This window comes from Macrotis lagotis, chromosome 7, assembly GCF_037893015.1.
Source record: "Macrotis lagotis isolate mMagLag1 chromosome 7, bilby.v1.9.chrom.fasta, whole genome shotgun sequence".
NCBI classification, from domain to species: Eukaryota; Metazoa; Chordata; class Mammalia; order Peramelemorphia; family Peramelidae; genus Macrotis; species Macrotis lagotis.
The window spans coordinates 82,229,241-82,245,499 of record NC_133664.1 but is presented as its reverse complement, the minus strand read 5'-3'; the positions used below and the strand labels follow the sequence as shown (position 1 = coordinate 82,245,499).

General features: G+C 36.5%; 1 protein-coding gene across 1 annotated transcript; it reads right to left on the bottom strand.

The window, feature by feature from the left end:
* Positions 1 to 10,474: 10,474 nt before the first annotated feature.
* On the bottom strand, positions 10,475 to 15,959 carry LOC141494068 (isopentenyl-diphosphate Delta-isomerase 1-like). The gene is made up of 4 exons (XM_074195236.1): positions 15,818 to 15,959; positions 15,176 to 15,268; positions 13,349 to 13,479; positions 10,475 to 10,801 (listed from the first exon to the last, which is right to left on the bottom strand). The coding sequence occupies exons 1-4, from the start codon at positions 15,957 to 15,959 to the stop codon at positions 10,475 to 10,477; spliced, it is 693 nt and encodes a 230-aa protein (XP_074051337.1).
* Positions 15,960 to 16,259: the final 300 nt, after the last annotated feature.

The following is a 16,259-nucleotide window of genomic DNA, read 5'->3' as shown; positions in this document are numbered from 1 at the left end:
GTTAAATTAGTTTGGGATTTAAAACTCTATTGTAACACCTTTGAGTTAAAGGAAAGTGGGGTTGTGTTACTAGAAGAAAAATACATAATTATGTTATCAGGGATATTTACTGATTTCTTTTGGGAAAAAGTTCTAATTTACTTTAATGTTAAGCCTAATAATGATAACAATTGTAGTTTTATGTTGGATGGAGTTTTTGGAATATGAGTGCTGGATTCTTTGTACAAGGTACTCTAAAGCTTTTATCAAACTAAAGTGTTGGGAAGTTTAGTTGTATAGTTGATACCAACTAAATAAACTGAGGTTTCAGCTGATTTAGTCATTTGTTATCAGATTAATCATGGCATAAATAAGAATTGCATTGGGGTTTCAAATGTAACATATATGAGATTGGATTCTTAGAGAATCAGGATACAACTGATATGGGGGGCTTTGAGGGATGACTGAACAAATAGCAATTGTGTGGTCCTACTGTAAGGTAACTTATTGATGAATAAGATATGTTAATCAGTTATGTGATATTCTTTTGAACTGCAAGGAGATTGTATTTACAATATTTGGTTATCGAGGGGCAGAGCCAAGATGGCGACAAGAGCAGATCATGTCTTAGGCACTCTCTCATAAAACTTCTAAGCTAAGGACTCTAACTAAATTTTTGAGAGACAGAACCCACAGAGGGACCCAGTGAGGCAGTTCTCCTACTCAAGGTAACCTGGAAAAGAGCAGAAAGGCTCTGCTCCCCTGGGTTGAAGGGGTGGCCTGCCAGAGGGGTGGCTGCGGGCCCGCCAGAGAGAAAGAACTTCAGCCTCCAAGAAGCAGTCCCAGGGCATTGGGAGCCGTGGCTCACAGCAGTGGGGGAGTTTCCTGATCTATGCCCCGGGGAGCACTAGGCACAAATTGGGGGAACAGCAGGGGGACCTCTGCTAGAGTGAGCACATGAAACCCAGCCCTCAGGGCACACAGCAAGGAATCCAGGAGACAGAAGCAGGCGGAGCCGGTAAGCAGGAGGAGCCGGTAAGCAGGAGCCCCCAGAGCATGAGCCCATTGAACCTAGGGAGGGGAGTGAAGAGAGACTGCCAAGCTCTGTCCTCTGTCCCAGGAACAGGACTCTGGGACTCTGACCACATTCAGATCCTGATCACAGTCTAGGCCCCCCCCATAGAACAGTAAGGTCCCCTCCACCTCAGCCCCATGGCAGAGTGGGGCACATATGGTCATTCATAGACCAGGAGGGAGGACAGAGCCTCACACACTGAGACCCTTGTGGGAGTGTCCCAAAAGCTCAGGAAGCACCCCAAAACAGGCTAAGGCTGGGAAAATGAGCAAGCAGAGAAACATGAGGCACACCATTGAGAAATATTTTGTCTGTGAGCCCAAGAAGGATCAAAATACTCAGTCTGAAGATGAGGAAGCACAAGCTCCTGCATCTAAAGACTCCAAGAAAAAACAGAAATTGGGCTCAGGGTATGACAGAGCTTAAAAAAGACTTTGAAAATCAAATGAGGGAGTTAGAAGGAAAAACTGGGAAAAGAAATGAGAGAGATGCAGGAAAAATATGAAAATGAAGTCAGCAGCTTAGTCAAGGAAATCCAAAAAAATGCTGAAGAAAATAGCATGCTAAAAGCCAGCTTAGGTCAAATGGATAAAACAGTTCAAAAAGTGATTGAGGAAAAGAATGCTTTAAAAAGTAGAATTGGCCAGATGGAAAAAGAGATAAGAAAACTCTCTGAGGAAACCAAATCCTTCAGAGAAAGAATAGAACTCAGGGAGATTGATGAATTTACGAGAAATCAGGACTCAATACTTCAAAACCAAAAGAATGAAAAATGAGAAGAAAATGTGAAACATCTCATTGAAAAAACAACTGATATGGAAAACAGATTTAGGAAAGATAATTTAAAAATTATTGGAATACCTGAAAGTCATGATCAGGAAAAGAGCCTTGACATCATTTTCAAAGAATTACTACAGGAAAATTGCCCTGATCTTCTAGAAGTAGAGGAAAAAATAGAAATGGAGAGAATCCACTGATCTCCCCAAGAAAGAAATCCCAAAAAACCAACACCTAGGAATATTATAGCCAAGTTCCAGAACTCCCAAGTCAAAGAGAAAATATTACAAGCAGCCAGAAGGACACAATTCAAATACAGTGGAGCTGCAATCAAGATCTCACAGGACTTAGCAGCAACTACATTAAAAGCTTGTAGGGCTTGGAATATAATATACTGGAAGGCAAAAGAGCTTAGAATGCAACTGAGAATCAACTACCCAGCAAGGCTGAATGTCCTCTACCAGGGAAAAAAGATGGACTTTCAATGAACCAGGGGAATTTCAAATGTTCCTGTTGGAATGGCCAGAGCTGAACAGAAGGTTTGATCTTCAGATACAGGACTGAGGTGAAGCATAGAGACTGGAGAAGGGGAAAATATGAGGGACTTAATGATGATGAACTGCATATATTCCTGTATAGAAAAATGACACTGATAATACTCATATGAACCTTCTCAACTGACAGAGCAGGTAGAAGGCACTTTTATAGATGAAGCACAGGAGAAAGCTGAATTTGAAGATATAATATTTTGTAAAAATGGAGTCAATAGAAAAAAAGGGAAATGTAATGGGAGAAAGAAAAAAGAGAGGAGGAAAAGGCCAAGATATTTCATATAATAAGGTTTTTCTTTATTACAATGAGCTATTGCAATGATATGGAAGGGGGGAAGGCAAGGGGGAATGAGGGAATCTTAGCTCTCATCAGAGGTGGCTACGAGAGGAAACAGCATATATACTCAATGGGGTATAGACATCTGGAATAAGAAGGAGAGCGGGGGACAGAGGAAGGGGGCAGATGTGAATGAAGGAGGAAAGGATGGACATGGGGGGAGAGTGGTCAGATATAACTCATTTTCCTTTTTTATTTCTTGCAAGGGGCTGGGATTGGATGGCCTGTCTGGGACCATAGGGCCAGGTGGATGCTGGGCCTAAGGGGTTGTATGGGGGCTCGGGGCCTCTTGGCCCCAGGACCAGGGATCTGTCTGCTGTGCCACTCAGCTACCCTACAGCAGAGTCAGTGAAAGGAGAGAGAAAATATAGTACATGGTAGTGGAGAAATAAGAAAGGAGGGAGTTGTGATCAGCAATGGCAACGATGGAAAAATATGGAAGTAAATTTTGTGATGGACTTATCATAAAAAATGTGATCCATCCACCTGCAACAGAGTTGGTGGTGTTGGAACAAAGACTGAAGCACATTTTTTATTATTATTATTTTGGGGAGGTGCAGGGCAAATGGGGCTGGGTGGCCTGCCTGGGGCCGCATAGTAGGGTGATCATTGGGTGTCTGAGGCCGGATTTGGACCCCGGTGCTCAAGGGCCAGTGCTCTGTCTGCCACCCAGCCGTCCCTACTATTATTACTATTTTATTTTAGGTCTTTTTTTTTCTTTTTCCTTGGGCTTGGGGTGGCTTGCATGTCACACAGCTGGATGATTGTTGGGTGTACAGGGCTGGATATGGGCTTGGGTGCTCCTGGCTCCAGGGCTGGTGCTCCATCCACTGCACCACTTGGCCATACCTACAATTATTACTATTATTTTTAAATTTTAATGTTAATTTTTTTCTCTCCTCTTTATCGCTCAAGTGAGTCTATATTTTTTTGGGGGAGGGGGTATTTTGTTTACTCTTAAACAAGAATGTTTTATTAATGTATAAAAATATTGTTTGTACAAAATGAGAATAAATAAATATTAAATTAAAAACAATATTTGGTTATCTCTTGTGTGTGTGTATATATGTATATATATATAATATATATATATATAATATATATATATATATATATATATATATATATATATATATGATTTAAATACTGTGATGTTAAAACCTGGGATTAACATGTGGTTAGGTGTGTGGCTCTGACACCTGCTATCAGCTACATGTTAAGGTAGGAATTGTTTCTTTAATTTTTATGTTAGAGGAGATATGTGGGTAAGAAGAATAGGAAATTTAGAATAATTACAGTTTCAAGGTCTAGTTTAAGAAAAGGAATGTGAGTCAGATAAGGACATCAGGAAAAGGAAAATCTATGGTATATTTGGGAATATTTTGGGAAAGAAAAAATTCATTTTAGTTAAGGATGTTTGAGTCATTATTATAACGAGAGCAAAAGGTTAAGAAATGTATATGCTACAAGCTTAAGTTAATGTGTTAATTCTCAGTGGAGTTTCCTCATGTGGTAAAATGCTTATGGAAGTTCATTGTGTTAAAGTGGAGTATGTATGTCAATATTACAGTGAGTAAACCAAAATATAAATTATAATCTCCAGAATCTCATTTGTCTTGTGAGGAAAACACATATTTTGATCTGAGCAAAATGTTAAGTAGTTGTTTTTACCAGAAGACAAGGTCTCAACAATTCACCTGAATTGGTGAGGACTTTTTGGAATGGATTCAGAAGATGCAGAAGGACATAGGATGTCTCCAGGGGAGAAGAGAAGAGAGGAGAGACACCAAAACAATTCATCTCTACCATCTCTCAGCTATGAATGCATTGTTTATTCAAGGGGTCTGTACCTGTAACTCCCCCTTGATTCTGTAAGTGTGACATCCCTATTTATGGCCCTCTCCTTATGGAAGGGAGGAGGAGAGGCAGGGTGAAGATGTTCTTCATTGAGAGAAAAGGAGGAAGATTATTAGGTGCCATGATTATATTCTATACGAGTCTATATAACCTATCTAGGGAGAATCCTTTCTCTGATTTAGAGAATGAGGTATTAGTAATGGTGGGAGGAAAATCCAGCTGACAGAAGTCAATGACCAATCTTTTGGTGTGGCGAAATGTTGGACTTGTGGTGGTTCACAGCAGTTTGAGAATTGGCCTTGGGTGTCATTCCTGGGTCCAGCCTGAATTCTCAGCTCCTGGTCAGAGGTGCACTGTGGCACAGGATTCTGGTCCAAAGGAGAGAAACACCAGTGGCATATGACTGAGTCAGTTCAGAGTTACTAATGTCTATATTGGTCTGGCCAGGATGTTTTCCTGGTGAGTAACAAATGGTTGTGGACTTATATCTAGAAGCAGGGTACACACAGTCTAGACCATACAACTTAAAGAGATAGGCAAACTGAGACGCATGTGAGATGTAATCATGGTACCTGGATCCCTTGACAGGATCCACTATGGTAAAGAAAATTTTAATTACTACTGCATATACCCATCTGTCAAGGATTGGTTGGAGAGTATCTAGATTTATGGGTCTGCTACCTGGGCACAGGATGGGAGATGGGGTTACGGAACCCAATTTATATACCGATTAGATTCTAAGCTGTAGTGGAAGAATTACCAATTGGACAGCTAGGGTCCTGAACTTGCTGGCTGACTAAACCATGCAAACAAGAGAGAATTATTCAATATGGAGTTGTATTAGACTATCTGTTGATTGAAGAAGGAGGAGTTTGTTATAAATTGAATCTATCAAGTTACTGCCTAAAGAGAGATGACAATAAGCAAGTAGTAAAAGACATTAGAAAGCTGGCATGTGTTCCTTCACAAACCTGGAAAATAGGATGGGCCTATGCCTCTGATAATGAGGAAGTAAAAATCTTGATAAAAGAAAAAAGTTCGTAGTTATATCAAAAATAAGGATTGTGATTTAAGAAAGAAATCACGAATAAGGTGTGGAACCCAAATTCTTATTACAGTAGAAAATGTGGAATTGTGAGGAATATGAGGGTGTTTAGGTTCCACAAGAATGTTGGGGTCTGTCTATATTGTTGCCTATGGGCAGGTACTGAATTAAGATAAAAGATTTATCCTCCATCTGATAAAAAACTTTTGAGATTGCCCCACCTAGTTCTAAATTAATCTAGGGTCTTGACCTTCTCCTTTGTACTTCTCAAGGAGGTAATTAGTGTACTAAGCAGGGTGGGGGGAAACATATAGGGACCAATGTATCAATTAGATTGTGACCCCAGACTATGACTGGCATGGCATGAAGGGGCAGGAACAAGGCCTTTCAAAGTGCAAAAAAGACCTAGCATTTTGGTATTTCCTCACCCTGTTCCCATCTTGAGAGAGGTGTGCCATTTATTGAGCTGTCATTTATAACATTGCCTTACAAAAGGTAAGACCCTCAGGGTTTTTCAGTGTTTAAATCAATTCAAACTCTACATTACCCTCTACCTTCATGTCCTTTGAAACTTTGTACTAGTTCATATCACAGAATCCCTGGTTAAGGGCTCCTGACACCTTCCAGATGCTCAGAATCAAAGTTTCTGAATGATCTTGAAAGAATTCGCATAACCATCAACAGGATCCAAAATCAATTCATATTATTTTATCTCCACTGGTCCCTTTTTGCTCTAAGGAAATTATTTTATTCTTCTTTGGTAAACAATCACATTTGCCCTTGTCAACTTTTCCAAACTTTCCCTTTTTTTCCCAACCTTCTAAAGCTTCCTGCTACCCTCCCTCTTAGCAGATATCCCTGAAAAATTAGAAAGCTAACTTTCAGAAGTACCCTTGTCCACCTATTCCACACCTCAAAACCTCCATTATCACTATTTTCTACTTCTTTATTTCAGAAGCAGTTCTGTAAAGCCTCTTGATCCTATGAATCCATTGTTACAAAATTTCACTTTAGTTTCATTCAAAGATCAAATTAAATTGTGTAACATGTCATATTGTGTTGGCTCAAAATAGTGTCATCTTTACTATGAGGAGGAAAAGAGATCTTTAGAGTCCTGGACATTGGGGGCATGAGCATTTCTCATTTAAAACTGCTGAGGAAAGTACTTATGAGTTACTCAATTATTTTGGGCAACAAGTTTGCCAACAATAGAAGGTATTCCATTAAACACAAGGCATGGAAGTTGGAGGAATAAGATCATTAAAGTTAGCTTGGGAAGGAAGCAAGTCATATTAATTGGATATGCACTAATTGGCTAATGAATGCTTTTCTGAATTTTAAGAATTCCCAAAAGATTTCAAATAGATAAACAGTATACTGCAATCAGCTGGAAATCCCAGTTTTGCAAAGGCCTTGGACCTTAATGTGACTGTATGAAGTGGGAATGGATGAATCCTTCCCCTTTTACATTTCTGGTTTTATTTTTCTATTGCTATTCTGCACATGCTCTCCATTCTAGTTCAAATGATTTGCTAGTTATTCTTTATATGTGATATTCCATCTCTTGTCTCCTTGTCTTTGTCCAAGTGGTTTGCTATATATCTGAAATATCCTTCCTCACCTCCATCTTTTATAATCTTCTTTAATTATTTTGTTAGTCCTTATCTGGGTAAAAATTGTGTATTCCAAGGAAAAAAGTGGGTTTTTAAGGAGAGGATGCTTTATTTCTGTCTTTTCATTTCAAGTAGCATAGTGCTTTGAACATACTATGATTTAAATGTTCAATTGAGGTGCATTAAATTAGAGGTTTACAGAGGCAAAGAAAGGAGGCAAAAACAATTAGACAAAGGAAGGAAAAAAATGGGAAAAAAAGGATTAGAATTTGAATAGAGGGTGTAACCAAGCTCAAAATCAGGTACGAATTTTAATCTCTAATTATGGGAGCTCAGAAAAGACACTAAAGTAAGAAAACACATGTCTAGTTCACAAGGATGTTGCAATTTGTGTTGTGCTATCTGATTATTTCTGCACCACCCTCAATAAACTGCATTGAGAGTAGTGAATAAGGCTGTACTAAATGTTTCCCAAGAGTAGTGTTGAAAGCACCCCATCCCATTAAGCACAGATATGTTTTTTAGAAGTGAATGTTGCTATAAATGGTGAATACTTAATCCAGAGTGATTAAAATAGTTTTCTATTAAGATATTTTAACAAAATGGCACACCTCTCTCAAGGTGGGTGGGGGATAAAGCAATCCCCAAACTGTTAGGTCTTTTATACAGTTTGAAAGGCTTTGGGGCGGCTAGGTGGCGCAGTGAATAGACCACCGGCCTTGGAGTCAGGAGTACCTGGGTTCAAATCTGACCTCAGACACCTGCTCATTATACTAATGCACAAGAACAACTACCTCCTTGAGCATGTGCAAAGGAGGTCAAAGACCCTAGGTTAATTTAGAACTAGGTAGGGCCGACCTGGCCTAATCTCAGTCTTTGATCAGATTGAAGCTCAGTCTTTTGTCTTTAATTTACATACCTGCCCATAGACAACAAAACAGGTAGAACCCAGTCTTTGTAATGTAAATTAATGGGGGCCACTAGGTGGCGGTAGTGGATAAAGCACCAGCCCTGGAGTCAGGAGTACCTGGGTTCAAATCCGGTCTCAGACACTTGATAATTACCTAGCTGTGTGGCCTTGGGCAAGCCACTTAACCCCGTTTGCCTCGCAAAAACCTAAAAAAATAAAAATAAAAAAATGTTTAAAAAGTAATGTAAATTAACAGTTCTCCCCTCACATTCCTGTGGAACCCAAACACCCCCATATTACTCACAAATGTAACCCAAGAGATTTCAACAAGCTGGGAAGCAAGGGAAAGCATTTCAGTCTAACTCCTGAGAAAGAATCATTGGACATGAGAAAGAAAACCCCCTTCTTTTTTCCATCTCCCTTGGCAAGAGAATTTTGTTGGTAGAGTTTGACTTCTCATCAGGTGTTCTACTAGCATTCCTAGAACATCAGGGGCAAATGGCAGTGGAGACATCAGAAAGTAAGGACAATATGGATGTTCTACATTCTACATTCAAGGTTTTACAAAATATCCAGCAGAAAAATTCTATTCTCAGGAATGTCCTGAGAAGTCTGTCAAAAATACTTCCCAAACCTTTGTTACTTTTTTGTTCATGTGCTCTCTCAGCATAAACCAACTTTTCCCTGGTGAGAAAATATTCAGTGGACTTTGGGGTGTTTGTTCCAGTTGTTCCAACTATACAGTCTTAATAAATACTCCTTTCTAAAAGTAAATTAAATCTGGCTGACTAATTGATATCAGTTGATAATCACAGTGGCAAATATATACTATTGAGAGTTTGAACTGATAGCATGAAAAATGGTTTATTCATAGAACATGAAGGGAGAGATGTAGTCAGACCTTTAGGGGCCTGACTTGTATTTTTTTTTTTTTTAAGCAAGGTAATGGGGTTAAGTGACTTGCTTAAGGTTACATAAGTAATTATTAAGCATCTGAGGTTGGATCTGAACTCAGGACACCTCCAGACTCCAGGTCCAGTACTCTATCCAGCATGCTACCTAGACCTGACTTGTCAATGGAGACCAGGACATCTGGGTTCTAGTTGACTACACTTAGATAATAAAATGCACAGCCATATTAGAAGAGGAAGAGCTAGTAGTGGTAAAACTTCACTTCTGAAAAGAGTTTAGAGAATTGGATTGAATATGGTCATTCATTAAATAAAAATCTGGACAGGAGGAAGAACTTAGCCATCATTTTATTATAAAATGCTTTCATTGTTCAATTGTATTCATGCATCCTATTGTAAGTTAGTCTGATATATTTAGCAATACAACTAATTAAAAGTAACATAGAAAAACCCAATTCCCCTAGAGGAAAAAATCACTTTTTTATTTTTGATTTGCTAAAATCAAAGATAAGAAACATAGTTTAGTTTTCTCTCATCTATTAAGGCACAACTTAGGACTAAAGAGTAAAAATCACCAAACATAGTCATATATCAAAACAAGTCAAGCATTGGAAAAAACCTTCTAATAATATTCTAATAGGCTCTAGAATCCCAGAATATTTAGCATAATGATGGAGTTCATTTAAGTAGTTTGTATATTATAAAGCTACATAGAGAGGAAAGATCTACAAGTCAAGCATTGGAAAAAACCTTCTAATAATATTCTAATAGGCTCTAGAATCCCAGAATATTTAGCATAATGATGGAGTTCATTTAAGTAGTTTGTATATTATAAAGCTACATAGAGAGGAAAGATCTTTGGATTGGTCATTGGCAGTGAAATATGTTTGAGGAATTTTTAATTTTAGCAGAGTAAGTGGTAAAACCTTGACTTTGATAGTTTTTTCTTCTTTATCTCAGAGAACATTCAACTGAGTCCTTCTTGTTCTTCACTGAGAACTTTGTTCTACTTTTCTTTTGTATTTAATGTGTATTATCTGGTCCCACGGCAATTTGTGTACCTTTAGTATCCTTTAGATTCTGGGAGGTAAGAACTTTGTCTAAACTTCCTATGTTATCAAGTGACTAGCACAGTGATCTATCTGCAGTATAGTCCAGGCAAGGTGGAAACTAGAAATTCAAAGAAAGGAAAAAGTAACTCATATTAGATTGATGTTTTGCATCAGCCTGAGAAAAGCTATTGATCTCCAGCAGACAGTGGGAGGTAGAGATACTAGATTTGCCTATATATAGCATATCCTAAAACCAAATGGAAAATTTTGAATCATATTTCCCCTATTAATGTTTAGTTCTGAGATTAGAATTAATTATTCTCTATATTTCCCAACAATTAAAGACTTTGCTTTAATTTTGTAATAATCAATAGTTTCCTAATCGGTGTATTGTTTCATGGTCAACAAAATGATCCAAATTAGGTAAGCTATCCCACCACTTAAAGAGAAAATTCTCTGCCATGACTTTTAGCCATGGAGTAACCTTAGCTTCACCTCTGGCTCCTTTTGCCAGGAGCTCTCTTAGTTCTTCCTTTGACATATAGTGATAATTTTTCAGCTCTCTGAAATCTGGATTCAAGGTTACGTCCTTTGTTATCAATAGGAGATAAGCAATTTCATGTTCTCCCCAAGTCTGATCTGATTGAGCCTTGTAATGGTAGCGCGTCATATAGATGATATCATCCAGGGTAACCTGTGACCAAATTTGGTACATTGTTAGCACACCAATCATAGCAAAATAAACAGATAAACAAACAAACGAATGAATGAATGAATAGACTTTCCATTTCTAAAAGCAGAGAAAGGATTTAGTATAGTGTAAAGAATGCTGGATTTGGAGTCAAAGGGTCAGCATTTGAAATCCAGACCAACTACTTGATACCTGAGTTGCCTTGAACAATTCCTTTGTTTATAATGGGTTTCATTTTTTTATTCATTTATTTTTTATTCATTTATTATTTGCTATCATTCTTCAGTGACACACATTACTTTAATAAGAAGTATTACCAAATGTTCAAATCTTCCTGTCATCTTCCTTATAAATACTCCAACTCCTCCCTTACATACTTAATCCCTGTTTGATAAGCTGCAGATAACCCCTGCACTATGGCTAAAATTTCAGACAAAAGTGTGATTAATAAAGCATTCTTTTGAAGCAGCAGGATGAGCTAAAAAGATTATTACTATAATTTTTGCAGGACTGTATGATGAACAAAAATTGTTGAGATAGAGAAAGTTGGTGTTGTAGAAAATAAAAAGTCTCAGATATGGAACAGAGTTGGTTAATTTGTAAGAATTATAATTGCTCATTTATAGTGCCACTAAACTGTCACTAAAAATGTTAACTGAAACAACAGAAGAGCACAAAATGCTCCTAAAATGAACTTTCATGTTCATCTTGGTAAATGCAATCAGAATATAACCCGTTGCGTCCAGGGCCATCTCTAGTCAACATGATCAATATCTTGACACTGGATCTAGATGACTTGAGAGGAGAAAATGAAACTGGTGACTGCATAGCACACCTTCACTTAAATCCAATTCATTTGCAAGTCATGATCCTTTTTGAGAACGAATGACAAATAGCAATCAGAATATGAATTTCCATCTAAAGTTATTGCATTAGAGAATTCTATTATATAACTTTAGGACAGGTGGGAAAGTGAATATTAGTTTGGTATTACTAGCTTTTATTTTGGGTAAATTTTGCTTTTATAGTTTGAGAAATTTTTAATTTTGGTAGAGTAAGTGATAAACACCTTAGTTAATTTGTAAGAATTATAACTGCTGGTTTATATTGTCAGGTTCTTCCTGAGTGAGTCTGAAGGTCCTAGGCCAGTCAGGTAACCAGAAAACCAATCATTGGCTGCTGACATGGAAGGAAAAATATGAAGCTTTGATTGAACTAGGTTTTATCTTATTTCTTTTAGGTAGTCTTGTCTCAGAAGGGACATGTTCATTCTTGCTTTGTTGCCTACATGCATCTTTTACTTTAGGCTATGAACTGGGAGTCAGAAGACTTGAGTTTTAGTTTTAGTTCAGTCACTAATCATCTAGGTGACCTTGGATAAGTCACATATAACTCTGTGCCTCAATTTCTTCATCTGTAAAATGAAAATATGTCCTTTTTTGTTCTCATACTCAATGATTCTAAAAGTCTAAGACCTTGACTATCAGAAGTAGTAAATTATAATCAATAGATCATAGATTTAGAGCAGGAAGGGACTTTAAAGATCATTCAATTCAACCCCTCAATTAACAGACTGGTAAAATGAGGAACTGAGAGGTGCCTAAGATCACACAGATAATTAATATCTGAAGTATAATTTGAACCCAGGTCTTCCCAACTCTAATTCTAAAACTTTATCTACCCACTACATATCGTCTCCCATTAGTTGACTAGAATTCTAGATATGTAAAAGCACTCAAATTTCTCCTGACAATGGTGAATAAATGACACATTATCATATGGTCTTTGTTTAAAATTAAAAAAAATTTTTTTTTAGGTTTTTGTAAGGCAAATGGGGTTAAGTGGCTTGCCCAAGGCTACACAGCTAGGTAATTATTAGGTCATATGGTTTTTTGAAAGTATTTTGATCACTAGATTGAGACCCACTCAATTATGTTTTTTTCTTTTTTTTTTAAATATTGCTTTAGTGTTTTATTTTCCCCAGCTACATGTAAAAACAATTTTTAATGTTTTTTTTTTAAACTTTGAGTTTGAAATTCTCTCCTTTCCTTTTTCCTCACCTCCCTTCATTGAGAAAGAAATTGGTGTAGGTTATAAATGGTTAGTCATGCAAAACATTTCCTTAATAATTATTTTGTGAAGAAACCATAGCCACCTTCCAATAAAAAGAAACCTCAAGAAAAATAAAGTTTAAAAAATTGCTTTAATCTGTATTCTGAAAACCACCAGCTCCTCTGGAGATTATAGTATTTTTTTTAAAGTTTTTGCAAGGCAATGGGGTTAAGTGGCTTGCCCAAGGCCATACAGCTAGGTAATTAAGTGTCTAAGGCTGGATTTGAACTCAGGTACTCCTAACTCCAGGGCTGGTGCTCTATCCACTGCACACCACCTAGCCACCCCAGATGACAGTATTCTTCAAAATGACTTTATCTTAAGACAATTGTCTTAGAGTTGACTGAATTTTAGGCATAAAACTCCTTTAACTTTACTCATGTAATTTGTTTTCAGTTCTTATAGTTATAACTATTTCTGGTAAATAAGATTGGTTACCTCTTCTGGGGAAATTCCTAATTCAGCCTGTAATCTTCTCTGTGCTGCCCTCCTTACTCCGATGGCATTGTTCTCATCTAGTTCTAATGGGTTGCTCAAGGGATGACTACAATTAGAGTCAGAAAAGTACCCTAAAAAAAATGAAGATAGGAAAAAATTTTTACATCTCTCTTTTCTCATATGACCTCAAAATGAAACAGAAGTTGGTACTAATGTTTCAATGCAAAGAACATGTTTATCTCTCTTTCACCAGGAAGGCCACTTGCAATATGGTCTCCTGGTAGAAAAGGAAAAAATGGCCTCTTCTGAATAATAAGAGGTTGTGCCAGTGAAATAAGCTTGCCAAAAAAAGTCTCTTTAACAAGATTATTAACTTTATCAGAAAAACTACAAAAAAATGTATCAATATACATGATTAAAGGAAATATATTTTGAGCAGAAAACTCTCAACTAAACTATGCTTATAAGATAATGGTTTATGGTATAGTATAAAAAAGAAATGTAGGTATTCCTGAAGATTGTTCTTTAAAGCAATCAGTAAATTGTGACAACCCCACTAACAAAGCACTGGGAATTGTTTGTCAGAAAATTATCATTTAGTCCCTGTGCAAAACAACAGAGCACTTCAACCTATATTACCATGTAAAGTTCATTTTTCTATAATTTTTATGATTCTAGAGATGTAAATGATTTTAGATATCATTAAATCTATGGCTTCTACACTTGTGAATTTTATCTATTACTATTTAGATAACTACATTTCAATGTATCAATTTCTTTTGTAATCTTATATATTTAATTTTATCCATTTAAATAAAATATTCTTAGAAGAATTCTGTCCGTTCTTCTGTGGTGTCAAAGGGATCCATTACATGAAAAAAAAGGTATAAAGTTTAAGGATTTCTGATCGAATTTGCTTAGATGTCTCAAGGGGGTACACAAAATTATCAGAAACTAAACAATGGGGAAGGACAAAGGAAGGTAAGGATAGAAAAGTGGAAAAAATAACAAAGTAGAGAAGAAAGAAAAAGAAAACAAGGAATAGATGTAAGGATAAGAGCTAGAGAAAAGACAAAGTCTTAGTTCCCTTTCCATTCCATCTTCTAGATATTATCTTGCACATCGCACTTCTCTGGGTTCTCTTGCTTAATAATATTTGAAAGAAGTTATACGTTATGACCAATTTAATAATTTCATCTTTGAGTTCATTCAGAACTCTTGGGTGAATGCATTCTGACTTAATGTTTTGTTAATACTTAAATTGTCAGTTTTGGTTTAGAACCTTCTAGGTTCTCCTTAAACTGTTCTCTGGAGATCTTTGAATGAATCAGATAAAAATTCATAAAGCTTTCGTTTCTGAAATTAAATCAGGATATATATTTGCTCAATCACTTTTTTCCTTTTTTTTAATTTGATCATACTTAAGTAATTCCAGCATTCTTTTATGGAAAGGTATTTTAGACTTGTAGAAATAAAACATATGTGAAACGTAAACTATCTTCCACAAAGATTTATCTTATATCTCCTATGTATAGTCTTTATTTTGACTCTAACGATTTTAGAATTAAAACATCTTTAGTAATTTTTATTGATTGTCAGGTAGGTGAGAGTTTCTACTGAAGTTAAAATTCATTTTCTTGAAAAACAGATTATTTTAAAAGTGATTGTAATAAAATTCTTCTTACATTGCCTATTGGATCATAGGATAATAAACTCAAAAAAAGGGAAGGATCTACTGAGAACTAACTTTCTCATCAATTATCCCCAATCCAAACAAGGGAATTATGTCTGAAATTGTAGGAATAATATTCAAGTGGAGAGACTCACCTGGAAAGGTAACTTTAGTATCTGATCTTTCTTGCACCAGGATTTGATTTTTACTATTGAATAAGACAACACTGAAAGCTCGGTGTAGGAGCCCTGAAAAGAAATGAAGAACTTCTTTAAACAATGAATTGATGTCTGTCTGTCATTGCTGTATTTTTCTACAGAGTCCTCATACATAACCACACTACCATGATTGAAAGCTGAAGCTGTGGCCATATAAGACACATAAGGAGAGATTTGTGAGCATCTGTTCTGTCGTTTCTCTTATATGTCATTAATTACATGGAAAGTCAAAATCATATAGATTAAGAGATATGTCTTTAAACTAAAACATTACAAATGACAAGAAAATAAGATGATTCATTCTTGAACAACCTTTTTTTTTAGGGTTTTTTTTTTTGCAAGGCAAATGGGGTTAAGTAGCTTGCCCAAGGCCACACAGCTAGGTCATTATTAAGTGTCTGAGACTTGATTTGAACCCAGGTACGCCTGACTCCAGGGCCGGTGCTTTATCCACTGTGCCACCTAGCTGCCCCGATTCATTCTTTTATGAGGCCATAGCTCACATTCCACATCATATGTCAGACTAAGAAAATAATGGGGAAACTTCTGAAGGAAGTGCCACTCATCTTTCTACTGTACCTTTTTCAATGTTTTTATACATGTGACAAGTCTTCTTACTCTCTGTACCAATCACATTATCATTTTCATCAACAGTGATGCATAACTCTGCCAAGCGCTCTGCTTGATACCTATCCAAGTTACTGCTAATTTCTTCTGACATATTTTTCAGTTTTTATTCTACCTATATCATAGGGAAAAAAAGTGAAAGAATTAGGTGTATTACTGGAAATGTAAATAGAATCATAACAATTACACAAAATTTTATAAGTATTATGAAGGACTACATTTAAAATGTCATTTGATGTCTCTCTCACACTCTCTCTGTATGTATGTAGGTAATATAAATTGTATTATCTCCAATTAGCAGATAAGGAAACAGGCTCAATCAGAATAAATGCCTTGTCCAGTTTTCCAGGACTCTTAAGTGACTAAATTAAAAATCAAATGTTCAAACTAGTAC